The sequence below is a fragment of the Hippoglossus stenolepis genome, chromosome 18 (assembly GCF_022539355.2).
Source record: "Hippoglossus stenolepis isolate QCI-W04-F060 chromosome 18, HSTE1.2, whole genome shotgun sequence".
Classification (NCBI taxonomy): domain Eukaryota; kingdom Metazoa; phylum Chordata; class Actinopteri; order Pleuronectiformes; family Pleuronectidae; genus Hippoglossus; species Hippoglossus stenolepis.
This window is the reverse complement of record NC_061500.1, coordinates 2,031,580-2,058,917: the sequence shown is the minus strand read 5'-3', so window position 1 is coordinate 2,058,917 and position 27,338 is coordinate 2,031,580. Positions and strand designations below refer to the sequence as shown.

The 27,338-nt window shown below is 46.5% G+C and overlaps 4 protein-coding genes across 5 annotated transcripts in view; 2 read left to right on the top strand and 2 right to left on the bottom strand.

Annotated features, from left to right (window-relative positions):
- Window positions 1-403: 403 nt before the first annotated feature.
- On the bottom strand, window positions 404-5,931 carry pum3 (pumilio RNA-binding family member 3). The gene is made up of 18 exons (XM_035141430.2): window positions 5,732-5,931; window positions 4,929-4,996; window positions 4,589-4,843; window positions 4,278-4,461; window positions 4,009-4,084; window positions 3,806-3,899; window positions 3,623-3,689; window positions 3,278-3,452; window positions 3,066-3,169; window positions 2,870-2,948; window positions 2,623-2,721; window positions 2,463-2,516; window positions 2,284-2,364; window positions 2,054-2,196; window positions 1,732-1,954; window positions 1,528-1,615; window positions 1,255-1,345; window positions 404-1,148 (listed from the first exon to the last, which is right to left on the bottom strand). The coding sequence occupies exons 2-18, from the start codon at window positions 4,993-4,995 to the stop codon at window positions 1,019-1,021; spliced, it is 2,010 nt and encodes a 669-aa protein (XP_034997321.2). The 5' UTR covers window position 4,996; window positions 5,732-5,931; the 3' UTR covers window positions 404-1,018.
- Window positions 5,932-6,381: 450 nt separating this feature from the next.
- On the top strand, window positions 6,382-17,238 carry LOC118126031 (cilia- and flagella-associated protein 44). The gene is given in 37 exon segments (XM_047344533.1): window positions 6,382-6,431; window positions 6,960-7,171; window positions 7,414-7,501; window positions 7,635-7,764; window positions 8,028-8,190; window positions 8,318-8,420; window positions 8,513-8,729; window positions 8,836-8,950; window positions 9,043-9,207; window positions 9,298-9,453; window positions 9,550-9,597; window positions 9,771-9,870; window positions 9,994-10,088; window positions 10,153-10,362; window positions 10,449-10,559; window positions 10,664-10,816; window positions 10,954-11,154; window positions 11,243-11,385; window positions 11,488-11,767; window positions 11,868-11,923; window positions 12,049-12,211; window positions 12,402-12,417; window positions 12,420-12,531; window positions 12,937-13,151; window positions 13,224-13,368; window positions 13,471-13,648; window positions 13,735-13,976; window positions 14,062-14,290; window positions 14,378-14,581; window positions 14,678-14,864; window positions 14,950-15,084; window positions 15,168-15,298; window positions 15,427-15,543; window positions 15,997-16,198; window positions 16,348-16,508; window positions 16,686-16,820; window positions 16,945-17,238. Coding segments are annotated over 35 exon segments (5,328 nt in total). The 5' UTR covers window positions 6,382-6,431; window positions 6,960-7,171; window positions 7,414-7,443; the 3' UTR covers window positions 17,197-17,238.
- Window positions 17,239-17,782: 544 nt separating this feature from the next.
- Window positions 17,783-19,694, bottom strand: brcc3 (BRCA1/BRCA2-containing complex, subunit 3). Of its 2 annotated transcripts, none has more exons than XM_035141700.2 (2): window positions 18,880-19,694; window positions 17,783-18,709 (listed from the first exon to the last, which is right to left on the bottom strand). In XM_035141700.2, the coding sequence occupies exons 1-2, from the start codon at window positions 19,576-19,578 to the stop codon at window positions 18,626-18,628; spliced, it is 783 nt and encodes a 260-aa protein (XP_034997591.1). In that variant the 5' UTR covers window positions 19,579-19,694; the 3' UTR covers window positions 17,783-18,625. The 2 variants fall into 2 exon arrangements, with proteins under 2 accessions (XP_034997591.1, XP_047200523.1); XM_047344567.1 differs by having other exon boundaries at window positions 17,783-18,598; window positions 18,766-19,689.
- Window positions 19,695-25,168: 5,474 nt separating this feature from the next.
- rab27b (RAB27B, member RAS oncogene family) overlaps window positions 25,169-27,338 on the top strand; it is a 34,942-nt gene continuing 32,772 nt past the window's right edge. The window contains exon 1 of the mRNA XM_035141544.2: window positions 25,169-25,486. The gene's annotated coding sequence lies outside the window, so the exon portion shown is untranslated. The remainder of the gene's footprint in view (window positions 25,487-27,338) is intronic.

Genomic DNA, 27,338 nt, shown 5'->3' with positions numbered 1-27,338 from the left:
GCTCACGTGTAATCCAGGACTCAGGAGCGAACGACACTGAATTAAATCACGTTGAAGAAACATCTGGACGACGGATGTGAAAACTGTTTATCTCCCTCATGTGTCTGTGTCTCTAATAATAAACCAATTTCTCTATATCTTGTTATAAAGCTCTGTGTGTGTGAAGCCAAAATGTTGCGGCCATCTTGCACTTTTGACGTCTCAGCTGTCAATCATGACGTTTCACTCAGTTAAAAACATCAAATAACCAAAATGAAAGAAATCCTCTTTGTACATGTACAGTATGAGCTGAACTACAGCCAGCCACCAGGGGGCGGTACAGAGGATTAGGCCTAAACTTCACCTCCATAGAGAACAGCTCTATCTTGTTGATTAAAGTCAAGAATAATTGATCAGAATCTGGTTTAAACAGTTTCATCAATATTTATTTTGCATTTTTCATCTGATACAATCATGACATACAAAAAATATTATAGGAAACGTACAACAGGATGGATGAGGATCAGTGGACAGGAAGTTGTGGAGACTCACTCACTTAACCACTGGTTAACGAGTTCTACTTGAAGGACCAGTTTATCCAAACTACCCAGAAAATAAGTCTTTAGGTTCTAATTCACCATACAGATCTTTTAGCTTTGTATTTGTGGAGGTTGTGAGATGTCATGTGTTAAAACATGAACTTGCCCATATTTGAGCTGTTTAAAGTTTAAAGCCGTCTACTACAAATGTATAAAACTAAATGTGGTGCCCCCTGCCTGCGAATGACCGGAGACGATACAAGAGGTCAGTGAGCGAGTCACAGAAAAACCCAAACAACAGAATATGGGCAGTTTAATGTCAAATGGTATTTGAAGCGTTTTTTCTCGTCTTCCTTTAAACACATTTATTTCATTATTCACACAAACATGATCCATCGGTGTTCCAGGTTGTGTCCACGTCCTTAAAATGTTCCCTCTGACTCTGGTCGGGCTGGACAGGACGTTTAATGTGAGCAGTTGGTGTTTCAAATTAAAAGTCTCTACTTGTTCAGGTTCTCCAACAGGATTTCAGCCCCTTTGTTGTTGGTGATGCTGCTGAGCTGGGACGTGATGGACCTCAGAGCCTCCTTCACCTCCGCCGACACGGACTTGTCGCAGCTGTTCAGGAGGCTGCACACACACAGATTCAAAAAACAAGTGGTTAACAAACGATTTCTCTTTTTCGTTTCCTGCTCAATATGCTCATAAACATGTGTGTGTGTGCACGTGCACTGACCTGCAGAGAACCATGGCTCCTCTGTTCACCTTCACCCAGCTCTTCATTTTGTCTGTTCCCACTGTGTCCACCAGTATCCTGCCGAACCGCTCTGAGAGGGCGAGAGAAGAAGAGAGAGGTGTTTTAAATATTTCACTTGTATTCACCTTCACCTCCTGATTCTGTTGTTTTTCTTAAAAACAGAATCAGGTGATTTGTTGGAAAGTTCAGTCATTGACTAACAGTTCAAATCTCTCCCTCTTAACATGTCCAGTGAGTTAAACTGGTGTTTACCTTCTTTCTCTGCCTCCGACAGCGTCATGTCCTGCTCGATGAGCCACTTCAGCACCAGGTGTCCTGCAGGATGTTCGGCCATGTGGAGCTGCAGAGAAAATAAAACCCGTCACGCTGAGGAACCGCAGAATAAAAACCTTTAACCCGACTAATCATTACGAAGCAGCAACAGAAAACTCGACATGAATCTTCTCTGACACGCACCCGACCGTCTATCCCTCCCGGCACCAGCTCCTCGTTGGCCAGCTGAGCCACGGCCGTCATGGCGGGCCTCAGGTCCCCGCAGGCCGATGCCAAGATGTCGCTAACGGTGACGCTGGTGGACTTTACCATCACCATGGTGCCAGCGTTGTCCCGGAGATAATCCAGCAGCAGCGGGGAGACGACCTCCAGCAGCTCCTTCCTCCGGATGGCAGGTTCCTTTTTACTGAAGAGGAGACGACGCAGCTCAAGTCACGTGTTTCACTTTGTGACTAAATCAACTTTTAACTGCTTTAAAATGACTGCAGATTAATAGTTTATTTACCTGTGAGCGTTTCCGTCTCCCTTCTCCAGCACCTTGATGATCTCTGGCAGCAGGTGAGCCGGGTCTCTGGGGCTCAGCAGGTACAACAGAACCTTCTTACCGTACTTATTATTGATGACCTCGTCCAGAGACAACAGGATCTCCTGAGCAGGACGGAGAACAGAGCAGATTTAACACTGAGTCACATGTAACTGACTGAGTCAAACAGTTTTATAAGAAGATGATCTTACTGAGAGCACGGCTTGTTTCACCAGCTTGGTGTCGTCCACACTGTCGAATAGAGCCAAAAGAACCAGGTGACCGAACTCCCCCTGTGGACCAATAACAGGAAGTCTGAGCTTTACGACCTTTTCTAAACTTCTCTAACAGCTTGTTTCTGTGAATGAATGGAGGAGCACTGAGAACTCACCGTCGCAAACTTCACCATGAACGTCTTCATAGTTTTGATGATGACTTTTCTGTCCTGAAACAAAGAATAAAAAACAAAGATATTGTGCTGTTCACTTCTACTGTGTGTGTGTGTGTGTGTGTGTGTGTGTGTGTGTGTGTGTGTGAGTCTCTCTACACACCTTGGCCGTCCCGTGCCAAAAACAGTGCATAGCCACTCGTGCTCCGTCGTGTGTGTGAGCCATGTAGACGACCGACTCTCTGATGGACTCGATCATTTCCTGCTCACGAAACAGAAGAAACAAACAGTCAGTCACACAAACCTGTGGACTGTTCATCCAGAAAGAAGTTTATTATCTGTTTAATGTTCATCCGTACAAAAGTAAAAAGGTTTAATTCAGCGCTGTTAGGAGTCGAGGTTCTACTCACCGTTCTCGGTTTCTCAGGTGAGAACAGGAAGAAATCCAGGAAAACCTTGTGAACCAGCGAGTGCTTGATCACCTGCTCCCTGAAAACACAAAGACAGGAGCCGTGCTTAGAGATCTTAGAATTCATTGTCAGATTTTTAAAGATAGATAATTTTATTTCCTTCCAATTCTCATCCAATTCTTTTTTATTATCTTACTTTGTGGCCATGGGTGTGAGACTCTGCTTCATCTCGTCGATTATGTTGTTCAACTTTCCAGGGTTCGCCTCCGCCACCTTCTCGATGGTGTTACACACCGAGGACTGAACAACGGGGAGAGAGACAGTTACAGTGACTTCACTAACATGTATTATCTAGTACAGTTCAGGTGAAATGCACACTCTGCATTGTGTGTGTGTGTGTGCGTGTACCTTGCAGACGATGAAGGTGGTGCCGTACAGCTCCTCCGTGAGCATGAGTCTCTGTGCGAGCACGGCTTTGTCGTTGTAGGCGTACTCGATGATGGACGAGGCGGCGGAATGACGCAGCATCGTGCGCACGTGACCTTTAAACGTTTGTATCACAGCTGCCAACAGCTCCTTGTTCCTGTGGAGGAAAGAAATACACAACGAGAATCTTACACAGGAGAAGTGAGGACACGCAGCTTGTTAGGAACCATAACTGAACAACATCCCAGTGAGCAGGTTGATATAAATGAAGTGGACTGAACAACAGCAGCACCTGTACATAGAGAAGAAGAAAATCTGAGGACTCACCCGTACATCAGCAGTTTCTTCACCACATGTCGGCCATATTGAGACTTACACAAACCAATGACATCATCTGGAAATAACAAATGAAAACAGTTAACGTCACAAATGTAAAACCCGGAGCTGGACTACAGATCAGATCCTCCTCTCATCACATCAGCCTGAGAAGAGCAGCTGCTCAGCTTTTACCTTTAAGTTCATCAAACACTTCCCTTCTCTGCTCGTGGCTCCCGAACTGGAGGAAGCACTGCAGCACTCGCACCGAGTCGTGAGCAAACGCCATCTGGAGGATGGAGAAGATTTCAGTTTAGACAAAATACGAGAGCAGCAGCATCAGCTCACAACAAAGATGTCGACAACACACACTTTGTACCACAAAAGGTGGAACTCACCTGTTTGGTTTTCCCACGGATCAGATCATGAAGCTCTTTCATAAGTTTCTTCTTCACGTCCTCGTCACACTTCTTCCTGTTGACACACACGTTATTATTATGATCATTATTTAACTAGATAAAAACCCACTGGGAATGTGTTACCTCTTGTTTTGAGGGTTTACGAGTCTGAACAACTGGAATATTTTCACTACATATTCGACCTGAACTGAAATGTTTCAGTTTGAATTTCTCTTTCTGTTCAGATCCAAAGGTAAAAGGTTATTTACCTCCGGAGGCTTCCCCACACTTGTTTGGCGTGACAGATGATCTCGAACATGTCCTTCCTCTCCGCCTGCTGTCTGTTCTTCTTCAGGTCCTTCTTCATCTGCTGACGGTTTTTCTTTATCTCCTCCTCCGTCATCTCCTTCTTCGGCTGAAACTCTCCTTTCTTCGCCTTCTTCGCTCCCGGAGCTGTTTTCACAATTCAAATCAAGAAAAGATTCAGAACCAGGCAGTGGAGAAACTCAAGGTAAAGTTCAGACGTGAAATTCATCAAGATCAGAAACAACACTGTAAAGAAACAAAGAGGTTTTCTCACCTTCGCCCTCTTCATCTTTCGCTGGTTTGATTTTCCTCTTCTTCACTTTCTCCAAATTTGGTTTGGAGAAACCAAGTTTCGGGTTTTTGCCGTCATAAATCCCCTGCCCCGGCCTGCTCTTCTTCTCTGCGTTGTTGTACGGCTTAAAGGGTTTCTTACCGCCTGGTTTACCGCCCAGATAACCACCTGGTTTACCTCCTGGTTTACCGCCCAGTTTACCGCCTGGTTTTCCTCCCAGTTTGGTCCCTATGGAGTCTGGACAGAGTGAGACATGTGAGTGACGGGACCGGTCAGAAAATAGACTGCGTACACGTCCGGTTGATGTGAAACGTGACTTTACCTTTTCCTTTCTGACTGAACTTCTTTCCACCTTTAGGAGAAAAGGGTTTTGGGGATTTGGCCTCCATCCTAAAGTCCAACAGGGAGAACAGCAGAAAGACAAACAGGCTTTAAGTCATCAGGACCTGGAGAGAGCTCGGGGTTTGGACTTGTTGCTGAGATGTGTCACTGGATTGTGTGTTTAAAGAAACACAACATGGTCGAGTCGTGACTTCTAATCTGAACAATGTGCTGTGGAAGTTATGTGGAAAGGCACTTTCAGTTTTTATGTCCTTGTTTTTGTGAATATTGATGAATTGAGCATATTAACATATTTAATTAGCCAGTTATCCTGAGAAAGCCTGAGAGGAGAAAAAGGACATTTTATAGATATGTAATAAATCTGTATGTTGTGTGTGTGTGTTGTGATACTGGAAGGTGTGTTTTTTAAATCTTGTAATCCCAAGAAGGAACAAATACACTGGAGCGATACAGAAATAAAACACATGTATTAAATATGTATTTAATGCTGAACTGGACACATGCCGCTTCACTTCCATGTGTTTGTTATATGAGCAAATTATACTTTCATTAATATCTATGATGATTAGACAGTGAGGAGATGTAAACACTGTGAGACACATGAATATAAAGGTGGAGGAAAATCCACAGATTGATAAACATCAGCGGACATTAGATGAACTTTCAGCGGCACAGACACCGGAAGTCGACGTGTTTTATAAACCGCCGCTGGTCTCTGTTTGGTTTGTAGCGTTAACACGAACATTAATAAAGTTTTGAATCGTTTTTAAAGATGTAACTTACGTTTCAGAAGCTCACACGCGCTGCCACGGCAATATCCCCACGCGTTCTGCCACTGACGCGATTTACGGCACACAACGTCCAATCAGGTTCCAGGTCAGCTGCCGTAAAGCGAACAGAGTCGCGACATCTGCTTTACGGGTGGAAAACGTCGGAATACGAACATTTACCGTCAACGTGTCGGTACATTTAAATAGTTTTAATCCAACAGTCACCGACAGCAGCGTGACTGATGATCTGTCGGTGATGTTTGTCCTTCAGCAGCGACACGAGGCGGCCATGTTTGTTTACAACTCCTATTTAAAGGGCCAGCAGCCCCATAAACCTCGTGTTACTATGGTAACACCGATATGTTAGCGTTCATCATCTAAAACCATCAACAACTTTTTACATGTGTTGATTGTTTGAGTGATGATTCAGCTTTTTATTCATTTAAATCAGAAGTTAATTATTTATCCATTCATCTAAACCCACTTAAATATTATTAGATCATAATTATGATGCTTAAATAACTTTAAATCATAATTCTACTCAAAACTTTACGTTATTTTTCATCCCAAGTTACAGGAACCACCATCGACTGCCATGATGACAAACGAGTGGCTCGTGAACTACATTGACCGGCAGGCTTTGCGGCATGTTACTTGTTGCCTAGCAACCTTTCCAAACTGAAACGGACGAGGAGAGAAAACCAGGCAAAGAGGTAAATATAGAGAAATATGAGTCAGAGTCATTTAAACCTTTTAAAAAGTGTCCTTTACATTTATTAAACGTTTCATTAATCAATCACATTTTATTTGTTTAGCTCAAATTCACAAATCACAATTTGTGTCATAGATGTTAACACGGTGCAACATCCTTTGTTCTTAACTCAACTAGTAAAACTTTATAAACAGTGAATAAAGCTCAGAGAGTCACATGTGAGGATCCTCTCCCAGGACACAAGTACAACAGATGCTGCGTGAAACTGAACACATCCACAAAATAACACTATTTACTACATAGATTAGAATAAACAGCTTGTAACATCATGTTTAAAGTCTTTATACATTTGAACATGTCTGATAGAGATGAAGGGAGCAGCACTGACACATGAATTGAGGAGTTATTGTCAGTGATGGTACAATAAGTAATGTCCACAGCTCCAGTGCTCACCACTGTGCAGGAGACTGAGTCCAATCTCCCAACTGGATATTTAGATTTTGTATTTAATCAGTTTATTTGTTGACAGGGAAGCTGTGCAGAGAAAAAGGGCTTTGATGTCTATGTGTCCCACTGCATGGTGTGGAATCAGGGCAGCTGCCTCTAAACAGTGTTGCAACAAAGGCAGCGGCCTTTATATATCACTGGCAGTTTCTGCTGCCTCTATACGAGCTGCCGCTGCCACTGCGGATTTGAGCTCGCCCTTACTGAATGGACGAGGAGAGAAAACCAGGCAAAGAGGTAAACATAGACAAATATGAGTCAATAAACATTTTAAAAAGTTACGTTTACATTTATTAAACATTTCAATAATCAATCAAATCCACCATCACCATCTATGTTTCATGATCACATACAATGAGTGTTTACTTGATAGGGAATGACTTGGAATCCAGTCGCTAACTATGTGTTCTGTCAGCTAAAGCTCAACAGTGGAGCTGCACATTTCTCTGAATTAATAAATTCCTCTGTTCATTTCACAGATAAATAATTAGAGCAGCTGATCATTCAAAATGTCGGAAACAGAGGAAACTGCTTCTGTCGGTGAACAGGCCGAGGAAACAACTGAAGGTAGAGACGCACTGAACAGCTCAGACTGTAAATAAAGATGGAGTTTGACTTGTATTATTATTCTTTATTATATTAGCTTATTTGAGGGGGTGTGTGTTTGTAAATCTGCTGTGAAATGTCTCCTCCTCCACAGGAAATGGAGATGCTGAGGACAAACAAACGAAGCAGCTCCCTGAGGACATGGACTACGACTATGAGGCTCTTCACTCCAGACCGTCCATCTCACCCGACTCTGACATCCCAGAGAACCTCCTGCACCTCTGGTATCCTTCTGCAATTAATATATAATATATATAATAACATATATAATCTGAAATTATACCAATTTATAGAAATCAGTCCTCCGAAAATGTCTCATCTTTCCTATCAAGATCCATGAGTTATTTTCTGGGAACTCAGGGAAAATTCTGATAATTCTTCTTTCGAGACCCATGTCCCATCCTTACACAAAGTTTCGTGGAAATCTGAAACAAAAGAATAACAAACAGTGAATGTGATATTGATCCTTTATCGATTCCACATCCAGTCACTCCTTCGGATACGAGAGTGGACGCAGGGCGAACCTGCAGCTGCTGGATGAGACAACTCTGATGTTCATCGCAGGAAACCTGCTCGTCCTGCTGGACATTTCCACCAAGGAGCAGAGATACCTGCGCTCCTGCAGCGGAGGAGGAATCGGCTCCATCACGGTAAGATGGCTGACAAACTGTGACACTGAAAACTCTACATTCACTCCAGTAGAGCTTTGAGGTCGCCATGCTTAAAAACTGTGTGTGTCTTTGTGTGTGTGTGTGTGTGTGTGTGTGTGATATGAAGGTACACCCTAGCAGACAGTACTTTGTTGTAGCAGAGAAGGGAAACCAGCCCAACATCATTATATATGAATATCCATCGTTACGACTGTACCGGATCCTCAGAGGTAAAAGAGACGAAGATGGAATCAGTCAAATCCTTTTCATTAAGCTTTTATCACTTTTTCTCTAATGACCATGTTTGAACCTGCACGTGTAGGCGGCACAGAGCAGGCGTACAGCTTCGTGGAGTTTAACCGTGACGGCAGCCTGCTCGCCAGCCTGGGCAGCACCCCCGACTTCATGCTGACGCTGTGGAACTGGAGGGATGAGGAGGTGATGCTGAGCTGCAAGGCCATTTCTCAGGAGGTGTACCGGGTCACGTTCTCCAGGTTCAACCCAGAGCTGCTCACATCGTCCGGATCTGGACACATCAAGTAAACAACCAAGCGATTCATCCCTCAGGCATTACACTCATTTAGATCAAATAAGATTGATAAAGTCAATAAGATATATATGTGGTAAAAATACCTTCTCTGTCAGGTTCTGGAAAATGGCGAGCACATTCACAGGCCTGAAGCTGCAAGGGCTCGTGGGACGTTTTGGGAAAACTGCATCGACTGACATCGAGGGCTACGTGGAGCTTCCTGATGGAAAGGTCGGTTCTCTGCTGCTGTGACAGGTCGAGTTTCCTCTGTCGGAGTCAAGTGAGCAGATATTTAACCCTCGCTCTCGTCTCCTTCCTGTCAGGTGGTGTCCGGCACAGACTGGGGCAACTTGCTGCTGTGGGATGGAAACACCATTAAGGTGGAGATCTGCCGAAAGGACGGGCAGAGCTGCCACAGCGGGACGGTTCAGCCGTTTGTTCTCGAGGAAGGACAGCTGCTAACCATCGGCTCTGATGGAATAGTCCGGGTGAGATATCCTCATAAACCCTCAAAACACACTACATGTATGCAATCATATATTTCTCTAAGTATGACTTTGTACACCCCCGTCCTGCAGGGCTGGGACTTTGAGACGATCGACGCTGCCGACAGCAGCATCGACAGCAGCAGGTTTGAGATGGAGCCCTTGAACGAGCTGGAGGTCGGATACAACGTCTGCCTCTCGTCTGTGGTGAAGAGCCCCCAGCCCGACTCCTTCGTCTGGTTTGCTCAGGTCAGTGCAGGTCAAAGGGTCAAAGGTCATTTGTGATACATGATTGCGTTCACACCTCAGCTCTGATCTCTGATCTCTGTGGATCTCGTACTGCAGGATTCCTGCGGAGCGATCTGGAAACTGGATCTTTCCTTCACCCACACGGTAAGTTCCCCACACTGACACGTTTATACACACGCTACTGGTTATATTCCACTTTATTAATTAATGTGTGTGTGTGTGTGTGTGTGTGTGTGTGTGTGTGTGTGTGTGTGTGTGTGTGTGTGTGTGTGTGTGTGTGTGTGTGTGTGTGTGTGTGTGTGTGTGTGTGTGTGCAGGCTCCCGATCCAGAGTGCCTGTTTTCCTTCCATGCCGGGGCGATCCAGGGCCTGGATGTGTCCCCGAACTCCCACCTGATGGCCACGATCGCTCTGGACCGTGAGTCACACATTTCCACACGCACACACACATTTCAACACACACACACACACACACACACACACACACACACACACACACACACCCACCCACCCTACAAAGGTACTGTGTTTCTCTCTCCAGGTTCAGTCAGAGTTTTTGACTTCCTGTCCAACAGAGAACTGACCATCAGCCGCTTCTTTCAGGGTGGAACCGCTCTCATCTGGGCTCCACCTGAGGTGAGTGTGTCGGTATGAAAATGACTCGTGACTCGACAGAGGAGTGACTCCCGTTTGTCTTCAGGTGAGCCAGGCTGGAGGTTTGCTGGTGACAGGTTTCGAGGACGGGGTCGTCCGCCTGCTGGAGTTGTTCGACCCTCAGAGGCTGCCTGTAGACGCCAGGCGCCAACACAAAGGAGACGCCAGACTGAACCTCAAACAAGCCTTCAAACCCCACAGTGCACCTGTAACTGCTGTGGCGTATGAGCGGCATGGAGACGTCTTAGCCACAGGGGTGAGAATGCTTAGAGATCCAGTCTGAATACAGCAGAGGGCGACTCCACTGGTTTTAAAAGAGCTCTCACCTTGTGTCCTCCTCAGAGCTCAGACTGCACCGTGTTCTTCTTCACTGTCGGGGACTCGTACCGTCCCATCGGCTGGGTCCACGTCCCTGGGCCGGTGCTGGGGCTGCAGTGGTCCCCCCACTCCCACGTGAGTCTGGCGTCCAGCCATCCATCCCTGCAGGCAGCAGACTCAAGAACATGTGAGATGGAATGTGACTGTTTCCACCTGAATTCTTTTGCTTTTTCACTCAGAGAGAAAACCGGCTGCTCGTCCTGTGTGAGAACGGTCACGTGGTCGAGCTCCACAGTCCTGATCCCAAAGCTGAGAAGCCATCGAAGAGCTTTGAGCTGCCGGAGCTGCCTCGAAGATCCTTCAGGTTCAGGAGCATCAAATCTCGAATCAAGGTCTAACTGTGCACGTCCTTTGTATCACATCACACTGTCTGTTGTAATCTGTCTCTGTTGTCATATCTCATTCTAGTATTCTTTCTGTCCTTCATCTCCTGCTGTCTCAAAGTTAATATTGTATGTTTGTGTTCCAGAGAGAGGAGGAAAAGGCAAGACGTCACGCTGACAAGGAGAAGAAGAAGGGAGATTTGTTAAAAGAATCAAAGCTGGGAGAAGTAGAAGATGAAGAAGAGGAGGAGGAGGACGAAGAGTTACCGCCCATCTACATCCCCGACCCTCCGAGTCCTCTCTACTGTGGCTTCTACTCACAGCCTGGACATTTCTGGCTGTCAATGGTCCGAACACACACTCAGTAACAGTGACATAGTGCTGCTTTAACAGTCTGAGGATGATCCATGTTTCTCTTCTCTCTCTCTCCTGTAGGGAGGCTTCGACTCAGGTTTCCTGTATCACTGTAGGTTCTCTGAGAAGCAGGATGAGGATCTGGACCAACAGCAGGATGAGCCCTTTGACTTCTTACCTGTTTGTGACACCGACGATGACCCCATTCGCTCCGTCACCTTCAGGTAGCCGGTTCTCAAACTCTACAGCCTCACATTTTAATAGTTTTACTCATTGAAGATGGTAGCTGAAGTTTTCCGCCTCATGCTTTCTTGTTTTGTTCGTAGCTCCGACATGAAGCTGTTGCTCTGCGGCCTGCACTCAGGCACCATCAGGGTCTACCTGCTGCAGCCCGGGGACCAGGGCCTCTCCTCCATGAAGGACTACTGGGCCCTCAGTGTTCACGACAACCAGTACGGACACCTGCGGCACATTCGCTGTAGCCACGACGACAACTTTGTGCTGACGGCGGGTGAAGACGGTAACATCTTCTCCTTCAGCCTGCTTCCCCCGGAGGAGCTGCAGACGAGCCTGCAGAGAAAGAAGGCCACGGTTCCTTCACCCAGGGTCGGTCCACGCTTTATTAACCTTTTACTTTTTCACATGTGTATTTAAAGGAGAGGGATTATAATTATCTCCTATAAAAAGTGATATCATCTGTTCACAGGTGGGTTTTGAAAAAGAGTCGTACGCTCAGGACATCGAGGGCCCCACAGCTGACAGGTGAGAACATTCAGGGATAATCTCCTTTTCCTCCTGTCACCTCCTTCGTGTATCTATCGTGTTTCTTTCTATCCGTCTGTCGGATAACTTTGTTGTCTTCATCATCTTCATTGAATCTCTTCCAGCATCGTGGCGGCGAAACTGAAGCTGGAGAAGGATCGTCTGCAGCGGGAGGCGGAGCTGAAGATCACAGAAAAGAAGAGGAAGCTGGCCGAGCTCCAGAAGAAGTTCAGACAGGTGCTGAAGGTCAACAGGAGTCTGCCCGAGCACGTTCGCCTGAAGCATGAGGTACACACACACACACACACACACACACAAACACACACTGTAAATTCACGTATACACTGTGTGTGTCATAAACCAAACCATTCAAGATCAGACCTGGGTTGTGTTTAAGGTTAGGGTTTGATGTGTGGTGTGTGTGTCTTTGTGTTTGTGTGTTGTGTGTGTGTGCGTGTGTGTGTGTGTGTGTGTGTAGGAGCTGGAGCTGCACCCTGTTTCAAAGAAGAGGCAGAACGGTTGAAGTTGCAGCGGATGATGGAGGTCAGAGAGCAGCTGAGCTGGGAGAAGGAGCGCTGCCACATCGCATTCAGCAAACTGCAGGACTGGTACTGACTGAAACCACACACACACATGATTGTTTTATAATCATGAGTTAAGTTAATAGTTTAACTTGTTTAAAAACGTTAAATCTAATTGAATGACCCCTTTGAACTTCTAAAAATGAAATATTAAAGCCAGCAGAGCTCAATGACTGTCCTTGATCAAACTGTTTTGAAAGTTTTCTGTGTGTGTTCAGGGGCTTGTAGAAAGTTCATTTACAGCAATTGAACAAACAGTTAAAAACAGAGAAATCCTAAATCTTATTAGTGACAGGTTGCGTCAGAGAGAAACAAGTGAACATAACGTTAACTTCACATGAATGGTGGATATGAAAAATGATTCTGTTTATATGAGGGAAAGTCAACAAGCTTCCAACCAGAGAGAAACCCTCCTCATGTGTTTGTTCACAGGTTCAGAGACTCTGTGGAGGAGGCCAATGTCATCACCTTGGTTGCGATACGCAGCGACCACCGAGTCTCCACCTACAGTTTGCCGTCGCTCACCAAGTCCTCAGCCCAGCTGGGACATCAGGACACGCCCAGCTGTCCTGACCGAGACAAACACGTCACATCAGACCGCAGGAAATCCAGAACTGAGCTTGAAAAAGACAGCGATGACCTCGCAGGTAGGCAAGTGTCAGTGAGTTGGTTTCACAAAGACACGCTTGACCTTTTTTTAACCTATGTGCGTTCTCCAGACGAGGAGGTGCTGTGCCCCAAGGTGGCTCGTGCAGCAGCCGTCAAACTGGGCGATCGGCAAGAAGAGAGGCTGAAGAAGGCTGCGGTGAAGGCCGAGCAAGCTCGAGCCAAATTAGCCATCAGGAAGCAGGAATGGGCCCAGCTGTGAGTGGGATGATCGACAGCGTTACATTTACATGGAATTCTTTTATTGTCATCGTGTTCCCTGATGTGAACCTGTGATGATTGTGATTATTGGTTCCTCAGTTACGCAGAGAAACCAGACGAGGACTACGAGGATCCGCAGGATGTGCAGAACATCAGCGAAGCCCGAGAGAACATCGGAGACTTAAAACTAAAGACCGACAAGGACTTCACGGTGCCGAGACACCTGATGATGACCAGTGGGAGGAAGAGAGCGGAGCTGAAAGACCTGGAGGATAATGTACACACTTCTACTAACACACACATACACACTGCCTCATTTACAGGTATGTCGGATTCATTTAACGACTTCCTTCATCCCATCAGATGTGCGCGAAGCAGACTGAGCTGAATGGACGAATCGTGGCCTTGCGGGACACCAAGGTTCGCCTGGTGTCTCAGTTGAGAGCTCAGGCCAAGCAGATCCACAAGGTCCAGCAGCGTCTGGCGGCCCATCTCCACCGCGCTCCACCCATCCTGCCGACCATGCTGCCAGAGGAAACCCCAGAGAAGAGGCTGCAGAGCAACCGAGCGACCCTGGAGCGATACCGTGTCCTGAGGGAACAGAGGTACAAGGAAAGTTCACAATGAAGTCTCTCTGAGTGCTGGTATTTGGATTTAAAAAGTGAATCTACAGTTTTATTGTTTTAACAGGTTAAAGGACACACGGGAGGACAAGGAGGAGGGGACTACACGTTTGCTGGAGCAGCTGGAGAAAGAGATGAAGGAGAAAGAGGAGGATGATCAGGAGAGAGGAGAAGAAGAAGAAGAGGAGGAGGAGACATCAGTGGAGGAGGGAGTGGGGCTGACTGAGCTGGAGGAGGAGCTCGGCAGGGAGGAGGAGATCAGACTGTTGGAGGAGCAGGACTCTCTGCTGGAGCAGGTCTCTGATCATCAGTCAATAATCAGATTGAATGTGTAAATGTAAACAACATATTGTGATGTTTAACTTTTGTTTTGAAATCATCAGATGGAAACATCCGTGTGTCGGTTTGACGCCGAGCTCCTGCAGCTGCGTCACCAGAGGCTGCATCTGGACTTGAAGCTGACGCTGGCCGACCTCCGTCAGCTGAAACTCTACCAGGAGCTGCTGCTCCTCAAGGAGTTGGAGACGAAGGAGAGCAGCCTGCAGGAGAAGTTCGACGCATGCATCAGGGAGGAGAACAGCATCGAGGTGGGTGGAGGTCACGCACCTGTGGACGTTCTCTTCATGTCTTGTTGTCCTCATGTTGTCCTCATGTGGTTATTTTGTTAAATCCTCCTCTCAAAGTCCCAACTGGAGGAGTGTAAGGAGCAGCTGCAGCTGAAGCAGCGGGACATCGTCAAGCTGCAGGAGAGAGAGAAGGCTCTGCACACCGCCCTCCGGGCCTCGCTGGGCGACAACAACAAGTTTCAAGAGTTTCTCACCAAAGTCTTTGAGAAGAAAATCAAACGCGTGAAGAAGAAGGAGCCGAGAGGTGAGGGGAAGCAGAGCAACACAGTGTGTGTGTGTGATTGTGAGATGCTATGTGTGTCCTTCATGATCCCAGTGTGTGTTTGCAGAGGAAGAAGTGGACAGTGATGAAGAGTCTGATGAGGACGACTGGGATGACGATGACGATGACGATGATGACGACGATGATGATGATGATTACGACAGTGAGGAAGGAGCTCTGGATGACAGCGTGTGTCCTCCAGGTCAGTACCGTGCCGCAGACTAAAGTTCAAGCAGGTGATGTTTGGGTTTAATCACGGCCTCAGACATGTTGTGTGTGTTTCAGGCTGTGACCCTCAGATGTTTGAATACACACTGCAGCTGCGTGAGCGTCGGCTGGACCTGGAGGACATGCTGGCGGAGGACAAGAAGTGTGTTGAAGCTCTGAAGGACGAGTGTACCGCCCTCGTCAAGAAGGTCCAACTTTGATTTTCATCGTCCGACATGTTTCTGTTACCATGTGCACCTTTTTTCCCTCTGACATCCTCCTGTGTGTGTGTGTGTGTGTGTGTGTGTGTGTGTGTGTGTGTGCGTTGGCTCTGCAGGAGAAACAGGCGAAGAGCAGTCGTAAATTCGTTGATGACGACTTGGAGTTAGTCAACAGAGAGAAACGGCAGAGAATGAACGAGCTGGATGTGGTGGTTCCTCTCCGACTGCACCAGGTGATGACTGGTGTAACTGGTTATGAAAGTAAAAAACCCAAACTGATGCACTTCCTGCTCGTGTAGGAAATGTCGGCCTCCGCTCTCGCTTTACCTTCTCAGTTAAAAGAACTCTGCTTGTGCTCTAACTGTCCGCTTGCACTCAGATATTTTTTTTAACGTGGAAAGATTTCCTGCGCTTCAGCTCTTCTCCTCACTCTGCTTCTGTGCGAGTGAAACGTCTGCTCTTGGATTTTTCCTCAGCTCTGCGTTGGCTTCACTTCCTTGAGAATCCCATATGGGCGGTTACTTTAACAGGGATCATGCACGACTTCATTTACACACTCACACTGAGTCCTGCTCTCAAACGGAAACGCTCTTGAACAAAACAAACCATATGCAAAGATTGGCAGCCCTGGACTTCTACTCAAACACACTTGTCCTTTCTCCTTCTCTTCTCCGTGTGTCTGCCAGATTGAGTTTGTCGTTGACGGCTCTGTGCCATCGGATCTGAGCGAGGGTCTGGTGGTGGACCGGACGGAGCTGGCCAGGCTGGAGCGGCGCATCAAGCAGCTGCAGGTGGAGAAGTCTCATCAGAGAGATCTGAAGGTTCACGCCCGGCATCATCACAGCAAACTGCTCCGCGAGTGCAAGGACATGAAGGCTCAAGGCCAAGGTAGGAAACTCACAGCGTGTGAAGATTCAACACGTGAAATTCAGATGCCACTTCTCCTGTCGTGAGTATTTCCAGTGCCAGAGAGTCAGTCGTATGTTTACTGATCTGTGTGTCTGTGTGTGTCTGTGTGTGTCTGTGTGTGTCTGCAGAGCTGGAGATGGAGTGCAACAAGCTGATGATGATGAAGTGTGGGCGGCTGGTGAATCTGGAGATTCTGCAGACGCTGTCGGGGAACAGGGTGCTGGAGGAGCTGAAGCAGCAGAAAAACCGTCATGAAGCTGCATACGAGAAAGAAATCCAACAGTGGGATGTACGTGGTCCTGTGTGTGTGTGTGTGTGTGTGTGTGTGTGTGTGTGTGTGTGTGTGTTTTGGTAAGAGTGAGATAACGTGATCACTTGTTTTCTTCTATCCACTTCAAAGTCAACAGATTGAAGTACGTTTATTGATTGATCTTGTTTTGTGTGTGTGTGTGTGTGTGTGTTTCAGGCGAAGGTGGACGAGGCCCGCCAGGCTTCGATGGAGGTCACCCAGCGTAACACGAAACATCTCCTCAGAAAGAAAAAGCTCCTCGAAGAGAAGATAGAACTGGAGAGTAAACTCAACGCCAGGGGGAAAAACATTGTAATTTGTGTTTTCACATATTAATCAAATATCTCCTGATATCTCTGATCATCTTTAACTTTTGAGTTGTGGGAACATGTGAGTTTGTCTCATTTCGTCTTCATCTGTGTGTTTGTGTCTCCAGCAATTCAGACAGTTCCAGGGCGACAAGAGACGTAAAAACCTGGAGGCGATCGACAGCCTGCAGGAGGTGGTGAGGAGGCAGTCGAGTCAGGCCGACGCCCTCAGGAGGGAGATCGACGTCCTGTCCCACAAAGGAGGCCCGGTGTCCCCCCCCGGCCGCAGCCAGCTGCCCACGCCACCCCCGTCCACCCCCACCGGCACACGGACGCGTCTGTCCAAACCACAAAGCTCAACCAGTTGTTCTTCTGGTTGATGCTGTTTTTCAGACATGGAGACTGGGGTCAGGACGTTTATCTTCCACACGTGATCAACGCAGATTCAGGAGAAGATCCGCAGATTCAAAAAAGTATCGTGAGACTCTTTCCTATGAATTATCCTTTATTGTTAAGAGATTCTTTGTTTGTCGTCTACTACGTTAATTTAAAATTCTAAGTCTTGTTTAATCGCCTGCTGGTGTTTGGAGTGAACTAAAAGTTAATGTGATATGAAATAAAAACCAAGTTTCACATGGCGTCTGGACACGGCTTCACTTACTGAGTTTCAACATCTTCAAACAGAAAATAGTTAAAACTCATTGAAACAAACAACGAGAAACTGAGATGATGAAAAAATACAAAGTGATGCAGATGAGAATGATGCCCGTTACCAAGGAAACATGAAGCCAAGGGCGACACCTAGTGGTTCAACACAGAAAGTGAAGGACTCAGAAAAGTGAGAATCATTAGAATTCTTTGTGACTGTGTTAAATATGAAGTTACAGATTTAACAGAGTCTGAACTCTGCAGATATTTATAACATTTCCCTCAAAGGTTCAGAACTAAAGTGAAGAGACGATGACGTAAATAAGTAAATGTTTTATTTTACAGTTGGAGGAAGAAAACATCACACATCAGAATTTGTAAATCTGTGACGAGAGCAAAAAAAATCAACCCAAAGTCAAATAGCATTGATGGAAGACAAGCACCTGTATATGCTTTACATCCCATAATCTTCATATACATTTTACAGTATCCACAGTAACACTTTAATTTGTCTACAGGCACATTTCTGTCTTTGTCCCTCAACAGAGACATTAGAGGTTCGTTTAAGAGCTTCGTGTTTCCACCTGTGTTCATTAGTTTGTTTGTTGGACAGATTCACATGAAAGGACAGATGAGACGTAGGTCAAAGGTTCAGTTATCACTTTCTTTAACTTTGTGATAAAGGGACAGTTTTCCACAGATCAATCATTAGTTGATTCAAACAGAATTTAAATCAGAGACAATCAGATCGAATTAATCAATAATTAACAAAACTATAAATCTGACCAGATGTTAGTTCACAGCTGTGCAGCCATGAAACTGAAAATAATCCATCTGCAAGAATCAAGACTTTAAAAAAAGAAAATAGTGAAGAAGCTAAAACTAGAGTCTCTCATCTGCAGATGGAGAACTGTCAGGGATCTCCACCTTGTCCTCCTCCACCCTGTCCTCCCTCCATCCTCCAGGCTGTCCTCCTTCACGCTATCCTCCCTCCACCCTGTCCACCCTCCAGTCTGTCCTCCCTCCACCATGTCCTCCTCCACCCTCCAGTCTGTCCCTCCTCTTCCATCCTGTCTTCCCTCCAGTCTGTCCTCCCTCAACCCTCCACCCTGTCCACCCTACAGTCTGTCCTCCCTCCATCCTCCAGTCTGTCCCCCGGGCTCACAGAGCCGCCAGCTCCTGCAGCAGCGCCTCCTTCTCCCGCTGCAGCTCCACGATGCTCTGCTTGTTCTGCTCCAGCCGGTCCTCCCTCCACCATGTCCTCCCTCCACCATGTCCTCCCTCCACCCTCCTGTCTGTCCTCCCTCCACCCTCCAGTCTGTCCCCCGGGCTCACAGAGCAGCCAGCTCCTGCAGCAGCGCCTCCTTCTCCCGCTGCAGCTCCACGATGCTCTGCTTGTTCTGCTCCAGCCGGTCCTCCAGCCACTGCAGCAGCGGGCCGCTCACCGCCGACATCTGGCTGCACAGGTTCTTGGTGAACACGGATCCGTTGTGGATCTTGGTGACGGGGTCCAGGTGCGCCAGGCTGTGGATCTTGCGGTACGTGTCCTGCTCCTCCTGGCACAGGATCCGCGGCAGCTCCACGGCGGACTCCAGGCACACTTTGCCGATGGCCTCGCGGGGCACGACGTGGATGGGGATCTCCACCCGCTCGTACTCGGAGCCCTTCTGCGCCTGCACGGACTGGAAGCAGGTGTACAGCACCCGGCCCGTCTTCGTGTTCTTGTCCTCGATGAAGCAGGAGAAGATGAGGCCCACGAAGCACTGGTCCAGCATCTGGTACATGGCCTGGGTGCGCACGTCGACGTGGGACGGCCACACGGTGATGTGCGGGTGGGAGTGGTACCAGCCGACCACCCGCATCGTCCGGCCCGTCATGTCCGCCAGCCGCTCCGCCTCCGTGGAGGCCGCGGACAGCTGCTCCGGGGAGATCTCCACCCGGTCCTTCCTCTTGTCCGAGCGGCGGAGGATGATGACGGAGTGGATGTGGACGATGCGGGAGCCCTCCACCTCCCCGATGCACAGGCCCATCACCTCCTCCTTCTCCGTGCTCAGCGCGTGGTTCATGCACACCAGGAAGGCGTCGGACTCCAGGTGGACCGCGCTCACCGCCATGGCTCCCTCAGGTGCGGAGGTTTACCCGGAAAGAGACGAAGACATGAGACGTCAACACAGGAGCGCTGCTTCACTTCCGTGTTCTCGCGTACTGCAACAAAAACATTCCGTGTGGCCGCAGTCACTCGACAAAGGTTCCGCTCTGTCTCAGTTTCCGTGTTTCTGTCATTCATTTATTTATTTTCTTAAATCAACAGTGATTCTGATATAATCAGCTAATAAATACATAAATCAATAAAAATCGACTTCAAATATAAATAGATTCAAACAGCAAATTTTATTTAGGCATTGGAATTATATATTTCAATATTACCTCAAATCATTATTATTAGAGAAGCATAAATGTGACCACTCATTAGGCCCAGACGCTCAAATTGTTACCAAAGTTTGCAGGGAATTCAAAACCCCAAAAAGTTATTGTATTCTTGAGTAATTTGAAATGGGCGTGGCAAAATGGCTCAACAGCGCCATCTAAGGAAAAGCCCCTCAGTTAGCTTTCACATGCATGAAACATGAGCACGACAACAACTTTGTGCATTGTGCGTTACCAAACAACACTGAAACTGGGTTCATCCACCCATCAAGGGCTTCACCAAGATGAAGCCCTTGATGGGTGGATGAACTTTGGAGAGGAAGACCGTCCGTTTTCCACCTTTAAGTTTGAACCTGGAGAAGACTTGGGTGGGGTCGAACCGCCCTCGTCATGTTGCAAGCATAACTAACCCATAACAAAGAATAATAAAATAAATGTAAATTATGCTACACACAATTATTTCTATAATTGATCAGAGTTTTATCTCTAAGTCTGAGATTTGTGTGTGTGTGTGTGTGTGTGTGTGTGTGTGTGTGTGTGAAGGAATTTTGGCTTTACCTACACCTGTGACCTGCACCCATTGGACGACGCTAGCTGTCAATCACACAGAATTCATGCCCCAATGCATATGGGGCTTCGATGTCCATTTAACTCTTTATGGAACCGTAAATGACAAAATGGACATCAGGCTGACGTGTGAATCGTTTTTCAATTTTTTTATTTTTTAAGTGAGGATACATACAAGTTTGTGTGTGTGTGTGTGGGGTGGGAGACAGGATTAGGGGCGTGGAAGGATGGGAGAGGTGAAGGGGGTTAACAGGGTGAAGGGAGGTGAGAAGTTGTCTTTCTCTCCTTCTTCGCCTCCTTCTCTCTTCGCTTTGTCTCTGTCTTCTCCTGCTCCTTCTTCTCTTTCAGCTCCTTCTTCAGTCTCTTTTCTTCCTCCTTCTGAGCTTTTCTAGCATCCTTTCTTCTTCTGGCCTTGTCGCTGTCTGACATGAGGGCCAGCTCCTGAAAAGAAAGAGGTTATATAAACAAACTCACAATCCAACAAGTTATTGTTCAAATAAAACTGAGCTGATCAGGTCACTTACCTGAAGCTTAATAGTCTTCACGATTAGGAACTTGATGTCCTCATCCATCTTCTCAGATTCGATTCGTGACTCCTCCTGTAAATTGAGCCACTTCTCCTCTGTGGTTTCTACCAGACTCTCCAGCTCCTTGATTTTTTGAACGCAGACGTCCTTCTCCAACTGCTCACTCCTGAGCTGATTCTCCAAAGCGTTGACCTTGATGATACAGTCAGTCTCGCTCTGGAGGATCTGAGACTGTGTGGTCTTCAGTTTGGCCATGAGCTCGTCATTCTTATTGACCAGCGCGGTCTTTTCACTTTGGAAAGTGGCAATTACTGTTTCCCTGGCGACATCCTCAACCTTCTGCTGGTACTTACGTAACTCCTCTGTTATCCTCTGAATGACAGCCTGTGGCTCTTCGGGGGGATTGTTTAGGAACTGTATATCTTTGTCCTTCACGATCAACCTCATTTCCCTCAGCTTGGACTCTAGTCCTGTCTGTACCACCTTGGCATTCTTCAATTTACTCTCCAATGAAGCAATCCCAGCCTGCATCCGTGTCTTGTCCTTATTCCATTTGCTGTTCTTGCTGTTCATCAGCACCTTAAGAGATTTGTTCTCCAGCGACAGCTTCTTATTCTGTAACTCGGAGACTTCCAGTTGTTGCAGGAGGCCTTCCATGGTTTTCTCCGAGTCTGGCTCTGTGTTGCTGTTGGAGCAGTTTTCTTGTAGACCTATGATTCCCTCAGCTGTTGACTGATGGAGTTTCCGCTGTGGTCTCGGTGTCGGACTTGTAGAGCAGTTCTGTTGCACTCTTCGATCCAACTGATAAGTGTCTTTTCAGTTGTCAGTTAAGTAGCCTGCTGATTAAAGTTGGCTTTAATGTCACTATTCAACAACAAAGGAGTCTGTGTTTTACTGTGTTGCTGTTGCCTTTGTTGCAGTCCGTCCAAGCAACAAAGGCAACAGCAACACAGTAAAACACAATACGGACAGATGTCTGTCTGCCCGTTCAGTGCTACAACGTAGCCCTAGTTATAATGATTTTTTAAATTTATTTTATTTTTAAAATAAATTTATAATAAACAAACGTTTGTGAGAAGAAGTAAAGTGCAAGTGTTCACATAAATAAACACTATAATGGTCGACAGCTAAATATGTTAAAGCACAAAAACATTTTAATCAGTGCATTGTAACAATACATTTTAATTGTTTAACATACACACGTACAAAAATAAATACACACATACATACATACTGATGGGCGACAGCAGCTTCTATAAGTGAAGCCATTTTATTAATTCATGTATCTCGATGAAAAGAAAAGCTTGTTTGATTGAGTTGCTGAATTTGATAATAAACTGGAACATTACTCAGTAGTGATATATGATAAAAATACATAAATATGATCAAGCTGCACCACACTTATAAATATTAATCCTCTCATAATGTTGAAAAGGTTCTTTCTTATCCTGTGTCTTTCCAAGTTTCATGGAAATCTGATCTGTTACCTTTTGTGTAATTGTGCAAACAAATGGACACGGGAGGTAATTACATATCAAATCAATAGCTGTTATTAAATCAGATCAATGATGACAGACTGGGGAAGCTGAGCCTCTGCTCTCGCTGTAACTTCTGTCACACTCAGAGCTCAGCTGCAGGTCGATGGCTGTGCGTGCTGAAAACACAGAGTCCCTGATGGAGCGGCTGCGTCTGGACTCTGTGGAGCAGAGTCACGGTGTCAGAGACGCTGTAGAAGGTCGGAACGCCTGCTCTGTGGTCCAGGTACACCCCCGCTGTGGAGCACCGAGGGCCTGAGGTGAAAGTAGCAACACCTGAAACACTCCAGAGCCCAGGACCTGTTTCCAAATCGATATGATTCGTTGGGAACGTTTCAAGAATCCCCCACTGGTCTTGGTTTCCTCTTGTGGCTGAAAAAAAGCATCAAGTATAAAAAATTGATGCTGGGTAGGTTCGTCGGTTTTCTGAGACTTGTTGAGGAACTCGATGTGCTCCTCTGTGTTCAGGGGTTTCTCCAGCTCTGTGTCTTTGCTCCTCAGCTCATCGATCTCCTGCTGCAGCTTCTCCTGAACCTCCTCAGCTCGGGCGACTTCTGTTTTCCTGCCGGGATCTGATCTGCTGCTTCACCTTGATGAGACGCACCAGCTGAGAGAAGATCTCCTCCGTGTTCTTCATGGCTTCATCAGCAGAGCGACTGACGGCCTCCACCTCCTGCTGCAGCGCCTGCACCTCCCTGGACTCTGGATCTTCTGGCTGAATGGCAGCTTTCATATCCAGCATCTTTATTTACATTAAATGGCTCGAACCAGGAAAGTGAATATGATAAAAAAAATGTGTTCCATGCTTCTTTCAGCATTTTGCTCAAGCGCAGCTCTGACATGACAGAATTTAGAGGCTCAGTTCGACGGGATATGAAGGTTCTGATGTTTACAGGACACGTGAACCTCGCTGTTACATCACTGTTTACAAAATGGTGGCTTGGACGCTGTGATGTTTCTCCTCTGAACTCCTGTCGTGAACAGTTCTCACGTTCTTCTCTCGTTCAGCACCTTCAATAGAGAATCCACTGTCACGTCTCTATGGCAACAGGTTGTGGTGGTAAAACTTTGATCCTGAATGCGGCTTGACACACACACACACACACACACACACACACACACACACACACACACACACACACACACACACACACACACACACATGCTATAAGCTTGCTGAAAACATGTGTGTTCAGGCGCTGCAGACCATTTGCTCTGGCAGCTCACATGTTTGCAGAGGCGTGTGGTGTCCATGACGACTAAGAGGCAGCCAATGAGATTTGACTGAAAGATTAACCGGAGCCCTGTGAGTTGATATTATTTAAAATTAAAAGTATTACCCACCGGTGAAAGGAGGCTGTTTATTAACCTGTACATTAGAGTCTATTAGAATCAGCTCTTCTTCTGCTGGAAATAAAAATCATCATCAGGGCAAAAATAAGAGGCTGTATAAGGAAAATACAGGGCTGGTGTGTTTTTAATATTACTTTTGTTTTTGTCAAGAAATCACATTAAATCTCATTTATTAATCCTGTAATAATAATTAATACATTTATTGTTTATTTGTCTTGTGCTCATTCTTATAGATTTAACACACTCGTCTTGGTGCATATTGATTTTCTCTGTGTTTTCAGACATGATGTATAGAAAGGGTCACTCGGTGGTGTCCTCCAGGATTGTGTGGTCGTGTGTTGAAATACTCTTTAAATATTAATATCATGAGACGATGCTGTACTCTGTCAGGTCTGTGCTGTTTTCTTTTTTCCTTCAATCAGTTTTTTTATGATCATATATTTGTCTATTGTTTGTTTGTGTTTCTAAAAGTTGAATAAGCACATTTATCATCACCTGTTGATCACTGAGGACAAAGTGAATCCGGAGGAAACCCCGCAGGCGTTAGGACCCCCGTGACGTCACAGCTCCAACACAGTTAAGTGGAGTCGCGACACACAAACGCTGCTGCCTTCAGGTGCTGCAGGAATCACCGGCTTCACATTTCACAAGTGCGGTTGCTTGTAGTTTTGGTCCATTATCAAATTTATTCAACGCACGATGGACTAAAAAATGCTCTTAAATCTTTTTCTTTTCTTCACTGGCGACAGAGGTAGAGAAAACAACACGGACACAATTGAGAGAAAAGCATTTAAAATCTGAAAGCACAGCTACAAATCTGTATCAATATCTTAAAAAAAGTTGAAAGGGAAAATAATAATAAAATAAAAGTAGAATGACCTTATACCATCACTGGTAGTGTATCATACATTTTCTTCTAGATTCTTTGGCAAATAAAGTTGTTCTAGTACAAGTGGCATTCATCACTAGTGTGTTTCATTGAAATTGTAAGAATTATTGTTTTCTTTGCCCTAGAATGACCTCTTTATATTGAAATACTTTATATTTAAACACTTTATATATGAATACTTTATATATACATCAGGAGCGGCTCCTCTCTACGGAGGCAGCCATGTTTTTTACAGTAGCCCGGACTGGACAAACTAAACCTTTTGAGTTTTGACAACTGAAGCTCTCATGTTTGGAAGGGGAGGGTGAGGTGACGGGTGTTCAGCTGCAACACGACACTTCACCACTAGATGTCACTAAACTCCACACGCTGAACCTTTAAATCATCAGAGCCACTGTGATAAATCCGACGCAGTGAGCGGTCCCTGAACGCGGCAGGAGTCCACCCTGGAGGAAGCCGCAGATCTTCATCTTCACACCCGCCGGACGCTGCGCTGAGCCCGGTCACTCCTCACGCTGCTGCCCGCTGTCACCCACCCACCCACACCGGGCCGACACACCGAGCTCCGGGGCCGGGCGGCTGGTCCTCTGCGCCGGGGTTTCCTCTCCATCAGGACCGTGGGAGACATGCGACGCCTGGGAGGAGGAGGAGGAGACGCACTGGTCCGGCAGCAGCAGACACCTGAGAGCCGCGTCTGACTTTGTTTCTGTGCCGTCAAACAGAGGTGAGTCCCGGGGGGGGGGAAACGGGGGACGTGTCCCCGGAGCCGCCTCCAGCCTCCGGGCTCGTCGTGCCTCACACGCACGGTTGTTTGCTTGTTGTTTATCGGCGCGTTTCCGTGTTGTCGTCCCCGGCATCAGTGCGAGGGAGGCGGCATGAGTCATAGCCCGGCGCCGGGGCTGCTGGAGGAGCTGGAGGAGCAAAGTGTCCAAACACTGTGTGTGTGTGTGTGTGTGTGTGTGTGTGTGTGTGTGTGTGTGTGTGTGTGTGTGTTTCAGAGAGTGTGTGTGTGTGTGTTTCAGAGAGAGTGTGTGTGCGTGTGTTTGTGTTTCAGAGAGAGAGAGAGAGAGAGTGTGTGTGTGTGTGTGTGTGTGTGTGTGTGTGTGTGTGTTTCAGAGAGAGAGAGTGTGTGTGTGCGTGTGATTACACTGATGGCTGCAGTGTGTGAGACTGAAATACATAATTCACCTGCATCCTGTTTAGTTTGGATAATATTAAAATGTCTAAAACCAATTAGACAAATGTTATATATTTAGTTTGACTATCTACTTCTTACATTATCCAAAATGTTTCCAACAATCTTCAAACCCGGAGAAATCACCAACTTTATTCAAGGTAACGTTAGGTTTCGGTTTTCAGGCTTCATCCATACGACTGTGTTTACGTTTGAAAATGGCCGATCTCTGTCCAAGCGAGTGTTTTGGCTCCGTATCAGTTTTGTACGGTGGCCGAGAGAGTTCAAGAAATAACATGCAAATAGAAAAACAACACGTGCAAATTAAGAAAACAACTTCCTCCATTTGACGACACTTGCGATGCAAAAAGTCACAACACGTGCAAATGCAGGAACACGCTGCAAATAGCGGAAAACGACACCGGAAATGTTTCCAGGGGACGTGAGAAAGTGATGCACCTGCTGTAGTTCAATGCTTTGTGAAGCTCCGTCACCACAGACCAGGAGCAGACTTTAATAACTTCACCGAGCAATGAACCACAGCAGGTGCATCATGTCCTCGGGTCCCCTGGAAACATTTCCGTTGTGTCTTCAGCTCCTAACATCGTCTATGAGAAGACGAACAGGAGTAAACTTTTAAATATGCACCTTTTTTTTTCAGCTTCTGTCACAAATCAAACGCCCACACTTGTCTGAACCTGTCACCTGTTTGAAAATTCATCGTAAAGCTATTATTTAAATCCTAATATTTCATCAGAAGCTCCACCGACGCCGTGACAGTAACGATTATCTCTCTTCCGTCCTGTCGGCAGAATCCTGGCATTCGTTGACTCATAAATCAGTTTGTAAACAGACACGGAGTGAGCAGAGGTAATTAGAGGAAGCCGTCTTTATTGGTTGGGTAATGCAGTCGTGTCCCTCGAGCCGCCGGCAGCTTTATTGTTTCCCGTCTCAGGTATCAGACCAGGCTGGTTCCTCGGTGGAGGCTCCAGACTGGAGGTTACAGATCGCGTTCGGCTCGTGGGGTTGTTATCTGCTTCTGTTATTAAACACTGACGGCCTCAGCTTCCTCAAAATAGCTTTTAATTTGTCAAGAAATAATAAAAAGAGACTCAAATTAACTTGTGAAGTAAAAGCATTGGTTGGCTGGTGGAGTCTTCCCATTGGCTGTTGCTCTCTCAAAGAGCTGATGTCATTGGATGGGGGGGTTTACTGGCAGTGTTTACAACTTCAGCGCCTTGTGTCACATTGTGAAACTTGGTTTTTAGCTCAGCTGGATTCTACGTGATAAACTCAGGTTGGGTCTGTTGTCTGTCTTTTACACCCCCTCCGTCTCTTTCCCTCAGGCCGCTCTCTCCAGTTTATCCGTCTGTGAATTATACAGACTGACTGGCTGATCCGA